This window comes from Gasterosteus aculeatus, chromosome 5 (genome assembly GCF_964276395.1).
Source record: "Gasterosteus aculeatus chromosome 5, fGasAcu3.hap1.1, whole genome shotgun sequence".
NCBI lineage: Eukaryota > Metazoa > Chordata > Actinopteri > Perciformes > Gasterosteidae > Gasterosteus > Gasterosteus aculeatus.
In genome coordinates, this window is record NC_135692.1 from 9865169 (window position 1) to 9877035 (window position 11867).

General features: G+C 40.7%; 1 protein-coding gene and 1 long non-coding RNA gene across 3 annotated transcripts; both read left to right on the forward strand.

Moving 5' to 3' along the window:
* The first annotated feature begins 1709 nt into the window (after positions 1–1709).
* Positions 1710–3191, forward strand: LOC120818858 (uncharacterized). The gene is made up of 3 exons (XR_005712192.2): positions 1710–2025; positions 2530–2776; positions 3029–3191. It is a non-coding gene; the product is annotated as an uncharacterized LOC120818858 (long non-coding RNA).
* Positions 3192–3724: 533 nt separating this feature from the next.
* LOC120818857 (uncharacterized) lies at positions 3725–9173 on the forward strand. Of its 2 annotated transcripts, none has more exons than XM_040175713.2 (3): positions 3725–7242; positions 8146–8616; positions 8842–9173. In XM_040175713.2, the coding sequence occupies exon 2, from the start codon at positions 8253–8255 to the stop codon at positions 8556–8558; it is 306 nt and encodes a 101-aa protein (XP_040031647.2). In that variant the 5' UTR covers positions 3725–7242; positions 8146–8252; the 3' UTR covers positions 8559–8616; positions 8842–9173. The 2 variants fall into 2 exon arrangements, with proteins under 2 accessions (XP_040031647.2, XP_040031648.2); XM_040175714.2 differs by having other exon boundaries at positions 3725–7237.
* Positions 9174–11867: the final 2694 nt, after the last annotated feature.

Genomic DNA, 11867 nt, shown 5'->3' on the forward strand with positions numbered 1-11867 from the left:
GGGACTGCAAGACTCCTCACAGGAACAAAGTACTCCGTAGTAAATGACTGTGTATAATGGGATCTGTCTGTGAAGAGCGTGACAACAAAATGTTTCCTTTAAGAGAGTTGGGCTGGCGGTTTTACCGGGTTCCAAGCCTGCTCAACTGCTAACGGAGCTGAAAAGGAGCTAGTGTTGGAAAGAAACTGCAACCTACTGTTCACTTTGGAGATGGGGAGGTGTATTTTTTTTTTTATATGTTATTGCAGGTATCTGTTTTTACACCAGCCAGCCTTTTCTTTTGATCAAGTACAATAAAACCGATTGGGCGATACAATATAAAAATTTGAGAGGTGGAATTTGACACAGTAGAATAAAAAAGATACAGAAATTAGTCATCCAGCAGTAGTTGAGATCAGAGAGAATTGCATCCACATGAATTATAAGATGTACTACTGAACCGTCTCTCTCTGTCCAACACATTTAAAGCACCACTGATAAGGTTTAGTGGTGTTTTACTGTGTGATTTGGATCTGTGAGGCCATGCAGGGGTAGAAAGAGGAGAGCTATGACTTCTCACTGATGTTTTATTTCCAATTATCTTCATGCTGAGTGGAGACAGAAATGGCAAACACAGGCCAAATGGTGCGTTTCATATGTGGTCAAACTCACTTCTTACCTCAGGCTGTGAATATAAGCTGAGCGTGTGCACCCTAGTCAGGTTATTACTGTCTTGTATTAGCTCATTCACGATGACAAGAATATGACCACATAGCTCACTCTTATTTTAAAATATATTTACTCTGTTCCTAAGCTCTCCGTTATAGTTGAAATCTCTCTAATATATTATAATGGCTCCAATTAGCAACCAGCAACACAGCTTGTGTTGATCGAATGTGTCATCTGTTGTGTGATGTCACATCATCGCCAACGCCTTGGTTGCATTGCACGTCTGCGTTGCAGCCAAATGGTGACCACTGGTTCTGAAAAGTGAAGCTAATGCAGATGTGTCTTCACATGCATACTCCTTAGTGGTTGGCAGAAGTCGACTCCACTGGATTCCACACCATGTCTGATTCTATAGAATCCTATAAGAAAATATCCTTGATGTATTACCCTCAGTAAGCCTTGAAAATATGAATTTATGGTATCAATCTTTAGTTTCAAGTCTTCTCCAATACAGCATGATGTTCATTTAGTTGGAAAATAGAACAAGCAGCGAAGCAGGGTTTAGGGGAGGGGGGGTTCCTTGGTGCATGACAGGTCGCTACCACCACCAGAGCCGTCTTTATGTCTGACCGGCACTGGGCTCAGCTCACAGCTAACATACATTTTACTTTATGTAAATACTGAAAATGAAAACAAAGTAACATAACAAGGCAACCTAACAATGTTGAGAATGCAACGCTGTCAAGAGTTCAACGCCGTCAAGAAGAAGAACGCTGTTGGAGCGCAATTACTAATGGAAACATATCAAATAGGATTAGAAAATATCAGCAAGGTTTAGTTGTGTTTGTTTTCTGGTGTAATATTGAAACCTTTTTATTACACCGTTTAAGACCAAATGCCGGTTATAGTGTTAATACACTCGTCCCTATCAAGTCCCTCTTGGCCCAACCTGTTAAACCTGAAGAAACACCTGCTCTGTTCATGCGTTACATGTCATTTAGCTGACGCTTTTAAGCAAAGCGACTTACTATAAGTACATTTCAGCCATAAAGATACAAACCCAGAAGTACAAGAAACATAAAAGTGCAATTTCATCAAATAAGCCGATTAGAACTTGCTAATAGATAACAGCCATAATAAGTACAACTAATGTGCAACAATTTATTTTTTTACTATGTCTGAAGAGGTGTGCCTTTAGTTTGCGGCAAAGAATGTAAAGACTCTGCAAGCCGAGGCTGACATAAGGACACCCAAAACAGCACGTGAGTTTCTGCTAATGTGAAGGTGTTTGTTCACTACCCTCCTCTGGAAATAAAAGTCTACCTCCACAACAAGTAAAGATTCAAGACGACAGAGAGGCGACTCTGAAAGAAAAGGGTAAGAACGCTACTCCTTTTTTCTCTGCTCCTAATGGCCGTCTCTCACTTCCTTTCCAAGTTGCTTTCACGAGGCAGATGGAATTTCGTTTCTTCTGATTGAAAAACGATGGAGTTTTGAAAGCAGGATGGACAATAAACGCAGCCCAGTTGTTGCAAGAAACAAATGCTGACAGATTCACCAAATTAGCAGAAGCTGCCATTTCTGAAACAAACTAAACAACATTGTAACGCCGCACCGTTTTCTGATTAGGGGCAGCTTTACATGAGTGGTTTGAGAAAAGTGGGAACTGGTAGAGAGACAGGAGACGGGTTTTTGTCAATGTGATTGACCAAACATCAAGGCGTTACAACATGTGAGACTCGGGATGTTGTTACTGTGAGAAATGCTTGTATTGTCGAGCACTGTGAGCGTGTGAGTTTACACAAGACATGGTTCATGACATAACGTGTGTCCAGCCATTACCATGACAGACAGACAATAACACACTCTTTGTCTTCCCAGTTTGGATAAATCCATCTGAGAGCAATTACAGTCCACCGGCCAATTGTCAAAAAAGCAAAGAAGCATCGATCATCATGGGGAAAGGGGAGAGCGACGAGAAGCACGGGGCCCCGATTCAGACTCAGCCCCGCAAACACGAGGAGGACAAGAGCCCATGCGGGTGCTGCTCGAAGAGCACATACGAGGGCTGGGTGGAGTGTTTGAGCTGTACGCAAATCTTGTGCGAGGCTCTGGGAAGCATGATCCCGTAAGACTCCGATCTTCCTTGGGAGACTTGAATTCCTTTTTTTAAGGATGAAAAAATATATATTAAAACCATTTCCTGCTTGGCTGAGGTGGAATCAATGCAAATACAAAAATGTATGTATACATTTTAAATGGTGGAGGTGGGTTATTTTGCCTCTTTCAATCTTTGTAAATACACTGCAATTAAGATTCAGCCAAAGGCGAAGAATATACATTTATTTATTTAGTTATAATATTTTCTTTCTAATTGCAGAGGCTGACCTTGAACATCTGGACCAGTTTTTCCAGGCTGCATTGAATCTCAGCGTCCACCAGCGGCTTTAGTGTGATTTATGCCATTTGGAGATGAAAATATTCACTTTGATTGTACGTTTGTACTACGTTTGATCACCTAATAAACTTGCTTTATAACTCAATCCAGGAGTCAATATTCGCACAATTCACTATCTGTGTATAAAACAAACTAGAGATTATTTTCATGAATTGATTGTCACTGTTTAAAAATATTATATGTGTCTGTCCAAAATGTAAAAATTGCAATAATCCGATTCAAGAGAAATTGCCATAGCATAATGATTAGTTATAACCAATGAGCCCAATGGTGTTTAGTGAGCTCACAGTGACTTTGAATCACTTCAGTCTTGAGTAGGGGGGGACATTTTAGCCAAATTTGAATAAATAGTCTCAAGTGTTTGCTGAGATATCACGAGAATGAACTGGACTGATGACCCCAAAACCCAAATTGGTCCAGCCAAGTCTGTCGCCGACACGGAGGAATAAACAAGTGAACCTGACGACGGAGAGGAATGTCACAGTGAAACCACAGTATCTTTTCTAGAATAATGAGTAGGAAGACCAGACGGTAGTGGTGAAACAATGAAAACTGAAACTGCTGACCTGTGGTTAGTTAAAAGCCTTAGATAAGATGTCTGTGCAAGTACAGAATACAAGATAGGAGCAGGTGTGCTGTAATGTTCAAAGGTGAGCAGTGGAAAAGCCATGAGCCAACAGTGGTAAGATGATCTGTTTTTGTTTCCTGTCTTATTTTGTAGTTTTCTGCTTCTTGTCTGCCTGGGTAACTTCACTTCCTTCCTTGTCCTGTCATCGTCTGTGATTGTCCGATTGTTTCCACCTGTGCCCAATCACCTGCACCTCCCTAGTGTATTTAAGCTGTGTGTGTCTCCTGTCACTTGTCGCGTCATTGTCAAATCGTCCTGGATGTTCGTAGTTCCTGCCTGCCGGTTTTCCCCTGGTTCTTGTGTGTTTTTGCCCGTTGGCCTTTTGCGTTTGCCGTTGTGACTATTCAAGTCTTCTTTTGTTACCCAACGTCTGCGTTTGAGTCCTGCCTCCCCGCATCCCTGACATGATTGTGTAATACAAGTGAACATACTGTTCGTACTGAGGGATGAAAAGATGATAACCCTAACCCTGAGCAAAAAACCCCAAATTTCCTACATGAGAAGTTAATAGCTGTGAATTGTTTAATTTTCCACTTAATAAAAACACGTGGAACAGCAGTGGAATGAGACCAAGTACATTTCCACACAGAAAAGGCGATAACCTGAAAAAAATAACCGTTTTAAATTTTTGCGGTTCTGAAGTAGCCGAGGCGTTGTGGCAGCTCTCTGCTAAACTGTTCCTAGCGTGACAATAAACCGTCAATAAACACTTAAAATACAAATACAACTTAAGTGCTTTATATTGTACTTGCACTTCCTTCCACTTATTGTAAAATTAGCTTTTAAAAAAAAAAAGGCTCATTTTGCATTTGAGCATGTGATCAAGTTGAACAAAGCAAAAAGTTAAGTCACTGAAATTTTTTTTACTGAAAAGTAAAAGGAGATTCTGTGTACAGCCAATGGCCGTTGAATGGCAGCGTGATCATGATTTTCATCACAGCTTCATAATTTAGGTGTTCTTGGTCCAATCATGTTTTTTTTTATTTTTACATTGTTAAAATATATGGAAAGTTATTCTCATGACCGTTTCAAATTGAGCTCAGTGAGATCGACAATAAGTTTCCCGACGTGGAGTTTCCATTTGGATTTATTTTTCTGATTGAATCACCATCAAGTATTAATATAGAAATCATCCAGGAGTTTCAAGATCAGGCCTCATTCGCAATGTCTTACTGGATGAGTAGTTCCTTAAAAAGAGTAATACACAGTTCTTTTTTATTATATCATGCTCTCGTAAATGGAGTTTCGACACAACAAGTCAGTTCACATGTGTTGGAGGCCACCTGTAACTGAACTGAGGTATAATAATGTTCCTGGCCCTGTTGTGAGAGGAGGAATGTTCCAGGCAGTCTACATGTAGCTGTCTGACATTTTTTCCTTTTGCAAGGAGATACACGGAGAAAGACATATTTGATTCAGAGCCTTTATTCTTATTTACCGATCGCAAAATCTTCACTGGCTGCACATAGGCAATGTGCACATAATAAACCCTAGGTGGGTCGGTAGACTGAGCTAAACTTGATATTTTACATTATAGTTATTATAATAAGTTATTCAACTTCACTGGAAACAGTAACGGATCTATTTAAAACTTTCTTCCAAACAAACATATACAAGTGTTCAGTGCTACCGTGCGAGTGCTTCATGATTTGCAGGGAAAATCATCATTAAATCAATGTTTAACCGTAAAAAGGTTTGATGCTGCATAATCACCAGTGCTTAACGCCTTTTCTCACACTTTTTCTTTACTTTACGTTGGAAAAGGGAATTTGTTTACTGTGAAATTGGAGCACCGTCCGCTCTTACTCAGCATGGCAGCGGAGCAGAAGACGACATTCCATCCTGACACATTGACAGACAAACGCGGATGAAAACCAGTCACACTGTTGTAAAAGTCCAGATTTCTTTTCGAAGAGGCCAAACCAGTTTTGAGGCAGAGCTTCCTGTCATCTGCTGTGGCATTCGTTGTCAAAATAAATGCAGGTAACGGGTGCACCATCAGGCAGAATAAGGCACTGTCAGGGGTGACATATTCTTCCTCCATCAATTTCCTCAAAGGCACTGCTCTACATTTTCTTCAAGCGCCGGCTGTGGTTGCACTCCAAAAATGGGCTTTGAGAAGCGTCCGAGCAATTCCGAAAACAGTGCGTGCGTATGAGTGCAATAACAGCCGACAGTGTTCATCCTGGGAACGTGGAGGCTGTGTGGGCTCCTGCTCTGCTGAGACTGCGGGAGGGGGGAAAAGGCAAAATCTCCCGTTGTGCCCTGCTGCCGAGCGCAAATTGAAATATAAAATAGATTTTGCTTCACTTAAAAAAAGTTTAAACATAATGTTACAGGCTGAGAATGCAAAGTCACTAGTGGTATTTTGCCTTCTAATTGTCGTATGTTAAGCTCCACAAAAAGGCATCCATCATGTGTCATGCAGTAGTTCACCTCTTCTACACTTTGATTCCTTCGCTTTAACCTTCATGTGAATTACTGCCCTGACAGAGAGCTCTAATTTTTTCATTAAAATCTTAAAAAATATGATTTGGGCTTTTTCATGAGGGAACCAGTGCAATTCTTACTTTCTGGTTGCCATCCAAAAATACAGAAAGCATTTTAATCAAATTAAGGTAACTTTAAAAGTAATTTGATCCTGACTTGATGAAATAGTTCATTTATAACTGTTGTGATTAGCCAACAGCTTCAGTTTACGGCATCAATCGAATAGCAAAACAGAAAAATTGACAGATGTATTTCTCTGTCCTCCGTTTATCAGGAAACATGACGTTTTGTCACGGTGTGGGTGTGTTTGGGTGGTGGGTTGGTTGTTCCGGTTGGGTGGCATTCAGTGTGGGTCGCCATTGAATGTATTCATGTTACGCCAGCTTGTCCTTTCTTGAATGTCTTGTGAGTTCCTGGTCACTGCCCGCATTTTTTGCCCCTTGGCATTTTGATTCGGATTTTGACTGTTAAAGTCTTTTTTTTTCAACTCTGCATTTGAGTCCTGCCTCTGCCTACACCCCGATCGTGACAAGTTTCTCACCTTGTGTTGCTCAAGTGTTCTAGCCACCTCATAACTGGAGAATAATTAATTGGCGGACTTATGCTAATAAAATGTTGGAATTCTACCTCACACATAGAAAATCGTTTTTTTTGACCACACAAATGTGAAGCATAATCAAACACACATTTAATTCATAGATCCAAGTCATTATTATCAAAGCATTTCTTAAATCATCATACTTAACTCCATCCATTCTATTACTGTGTTTACAGACATTACTAATGGAAACATCTCATAGTTTTTGTAAATATCAGCGAGGTGTAATATGGAAACGTTTTGTTACACTTTTAAGACCAAATGTCGGTTATGCTGTTAATAACTCGTCCCTGTCAAGGCAAGTGCCTCTTGGCCCAACCTGTTAAACCTGAAGACACGTGTGAAGGTGAAAGTCTACCTCTACAAAAAGTAAAGATTCTAGTTGAGAGAAAGGCAACTCTGAAAGCAAAGTAAGGTAAGGTAAGAACGCAACTCTTTTTGTCTCTTCTCCTAATGGCCGTCTCTTACCTCCTTTCCTAGTTGCTTTCATGGTGGACGAGGCTGATGGAGTCACCCGATGGCAAAGATAAGATGCTATTTCACCATCAGGGTTATCACTTAATACCTGATCATGTCTGTGGGGAGCAGTTGTATCCGACTGTTAAAACAGGACCTCAACTCCTGGCACGAGAAATGATCATCAGTGTGGAAGAACTGTTAATCTGTCTTCACTCCACAGAGTGTTTAGGATTTTCTCTTTAATGAAACCGGACAGCTCTGCATATAATATGTTGTTATATCAAAAGGTGTTATGTAGAAAATGCTTCTTTATCACGTGGATTCAGCAGCCAGTAAAATAATACATTTCAAATGTAGTTTGTATATAACTGTTCGATTAAATCATTTCCTCTGTGTTTTCTGAGGAACAGTTTCAAGGGGGAATGCTACTTGTGTAGATTCCTTAAGACAAAGTAAGATGAGGATGCAAATCGAACGCAGCCAAGTAGTTGCAATGAACAAATGCTGACAGATTCACTAAATTAGCAAAAGCTGCCATTACTGAACCAAACAACATTGTAACGACACACCGTCACTGCAGCTGATTGGGATCAGTTAGTTTCTGATTAGTGGAAGCTGTACATAAGGAGCACAGGGGTTTGAGAAAAGGGGGAACTGGTAGAGAGACAGGAGACGGGGTTTTGAGAATGTGAGAAACTTCAAGGCAGTAGAACATGTGAGACTCGGGATGTTGTTACTGTGAGAAATGCTTGTATTGTCGAGCACTGTGAGCGTGTGAGTTTACACAAGACGTGGTTCATGACATAACGTGTGTCCAGCCATTACCATGACAGACAGACATTAACACACGCTTTGTCTTCCCAGTTCGGATAAATCCATCTGAAAGCCAAAACAGTCCACCGGCCAATTGTCCAAAAAAACAAAGACAAAGAAAACAGATAAAGAAAACAAACAAAGAAGCGTCGATCATCATGGAAAGAGGGGGGAGTGACGAGAACCATGGGGCCCCGATACAGACTCTCAAACAGAAGGGGAAGAAGAAGAGCAAATGTTGCATGTCGTGCTTGAAGTCTCTATGGAATGTGGTCCAGGAGGAGGTCCAAGAGGAGGTCCAAGAGGAGGCCCAGGAGGAGGCCCAGGAGGAGAACCAGGAGGAGGTCCAAGAGGAGGCCCAGGAGGAGATTGAAGAGGAGGCCCAGGAGGAGGTCCAGGAGGAGGCCCAGGAGGAGGCCCAAGAGGAGGCCCAGGAGGAGGCCCAGGAGGAGGTTGAATCCTGAGCCTTGGGCTTATGTGAAGCTTTAATCGGTCTTTGTTCCAAAGGGTGAATCCCTTTTTGTAAGTATGAAAAAAGTAAAAAATATATGTTAAAACGATTTCCTACTTGGATGAGTTGGAATTCATGCAAATACAAAAATGTAACCTCAAAATGTAAAATGGTCGACGTGGGTTATTTTGCGTCTTTCTATCTTTGCAAATACACTGCAGTTAAAATTCCACCAAAGTGGAAAAATATAAAAAATGTTATTATTTGTAATATTTCATTTCTCATTTTAATTGCAGAACCTGACCTTGAACATCTGGACCAGTTTTTCCAGGCTGCGTTGAATCTCAGTGTCCGCCAGCAGCTTTAGTGTGATTTATGCCATTTGGAGATGAAAATATTCACTTTCAGTCAGTTTCATCAGCTAATAAACTTGCTTTATACCTCAATGCAGGAGTTGTTATTCACACAATTCACTATCTATGTATAAAAAAACTAAAGAGATCCTTTTCATGAACAAATTGATTGTGATTGTGTGATCAATATTGATTGTGTATTGATTAATAAACTTTTCTTCTATTGTTACCCTGGAAACCGCATGCATCGCAGACGGATTTCTAGCATACAAACGCTCCATTGTGTTGACTCTTACTGTGAAAATCTCCGTACTTACGTTTTAGGGGGCTATGCTTCGTATTTTTGTTTTATAGGCAAAAACCAAAAAGGGATTAACAGAGTGAGGCATTGTTTGTCTCATTTTTTGCTTCTAAACAAAAAACAAGAAAACGGACGCCGAGTTCCGCTTTTGATTTTTAATGAGAAAACGCTGGTATTTCCGTATTTTCATTTTATGTTTTTTACGGTAAAACGAACTATCAAAAAGGTACACGGACCGAGCACCCACACCCGGCACTTGAAGAAAATGTGCCTTTAAAAAAATTGATGGAGGAAGAATATGTTACCCCTTATTCTGCCCACAGGTCCACCTGTAACCTGCATTTATTTTGACAATGAATGTCCCAGCAGATGACAGAAAACTCTGCCTCAAATCTGGTTTGGCTTCTTTCAGAAGAAATCTTGATCAGCACTGAAGTATAAAACCAATGCATTTCCGTTGTTGTGAGTGTGTTTCACATGTTTTTTTAACAATATTCATTGAAAAAAATCGAAGGAACGGATAGATTTGGACTGAATTGACCTCACATTTTATGTTTCCGTCAACCTTCAACTTGACGGTTCCTGGACGTAATTTCCCATTTTTGATCAAAGTGGGCCGACCTTAAATGAGTATGACACCCCTACTTTAAAAGGTTATACGTTGACTTAATAATTTTCACGGCAAATTATGAAATATTTTGTATTTACTAGATTTTAATGTTCTTTTAGGAATCAACATACCAGTCGTTCTCCCTTTTAATAATCAGTTTCCGCTTAAGTTGTCATTAAGCGGAAATTTAAACAATTCACAACTATTAACTTCTCATGTCGGGAATTTTACCTTTTTTGCTTATGTATATTTCATCTATTCCTGAGTACCTTTCTCCATCTTACAATATGTTCACGTTTTGTTTGTTTCAGGAACGGTGGCTAGTAAATGAGTCAGCAATTCTTGGAATTATTGCAATTCTTTTTTATCCTCATCTTACTTTGTTTTGAGGAAACTACCCAAACAACATTCCCCCTTCAAACACTTCCTCCTCTTCCTCTGTTTTTGTGTTGCTGTATGTTTGATTAAACTGACTACATTTGAAATGTAATCTTTTACTAGCTGCTGAAACCACGTGAGTAAAACGTCTTTATCAGGGGTGTAACGATTCATCCACTGAATCGATTAATCGGTTTATATTCCTACGATCCAACTGAATCAATCTGTGCTCCGCAAATCGGCATTCCGGACGACATATATTGATTACAAATCAATTGAAATGGTACATAATCGATTACAAATCGATTTGAAAAGGTACATAATCGATTTGTATCGATACTTGGAAACTGCACATTGGATTTAAGCACAAAAACTGTATGGATGCGTGTTTGTTTGTTTGTTTTTTAGCACTTTAGACGCGTTAAACGTTACTCGATTCAGTCAGCCTGTCTGTCACGTCATCAGTACGCAGCGGCAGCCGCGCGAAACTCGGAACAACAACAAAACACAGCGTGGAGGAGACGACTGCGAGCGAGACATTTACCAACCAATCAATCCATATCAATCCAGCGTGTGGAAACATTTTGGCTTTTGCAAACACGGAGGTGTTCTAAATAAGTCGCTCGCTTTTTGTAGAATATGTAGAAGACAAAGAAAAAAACACAGAAACACGACGAATCTTTCCGGCCATCTACTAAGGCGCCGTGGGATTAAACAACGCCGACAGTCAGGCACCTCTAGCAGCGTCACCGCTGGTAACTGGTAACTCCAGCTCTGCAGACACCTCAGGCCTCGCCAGCACCAAACTCAACATCACAGTAACAATTGCCAAGTTTAGCTGTAAAGACATGTGTTGTAGGTTGGAAATGCTACACGTTAGTTGTTATTAAACCCCCCCCCCCCTCTTTTCCCTTGTTGATAAATGCACTCTTTAAGACGTTATATTAAGATATTACACGGTCACGTCAGTAGAGGACGCTGTGGTGCTGCTGTGGAGACATTGGAGAGAACGTAGCTACAGGCTCCGCTCATGCGCAGCTCAGAATAAAACTAGCTCTGGCTTGAGCATGACGCTAACGTGTGTCCTCTCTTCATATTAATCCACAGGTATGCTAAAGCGAAATATTTCACTGTTCGCTTTGTATTTCCCTTTGTAATTGTAATCCTTATTACGTTGTTTAGTCATTAAATACTTTTTGATTTTTGAATTTAAGCAAATTGACTCATTCGATTCCTCGTTTCCGGCCGGGACGAGAACAAAGGAGTGAGGCCTCCCTCGAGGGCTTTCCGAACTCCACAGCTATTAATCGTTATAAAGTTATAACCATGAGTCCATCTCAAATAGTTCCGCACCTCGGGGGTTGACAAAATATGTTTCTGCCCGCTGAAGACTGACAACACGGCGTGTCGTAAATTCATATCGTGAGGACATTTGGTGGAACCGGTTTGGTCTCTGAGAGATAATTCTGAAGAGGCAGCGAGATCTTCCTCCTGGCACCTCGGTGGAAGTCGTCAAAACAGCGACACTCACTCAGCGCCCGGCCTTCAGCAGCGCCAATTTTCACTTGGGAACAAACCGTTGTTCTCACACAAACTTTGCCTGCACTGTCCAGTAAAGTTACTGAATCGATTTTAAGTCACTGAATCGAATCGAATCGTTCTAAATGAACCCAGATCGTC

Coding starts and splice junctions, on each gene's coding strand:
- LOC120818857 (XM_040175713.2), top strand. CDS start 8,253: ATGGAAAGAGGGGGGAGTGACGAGAACCATGGGGCCCCGATACAGACT.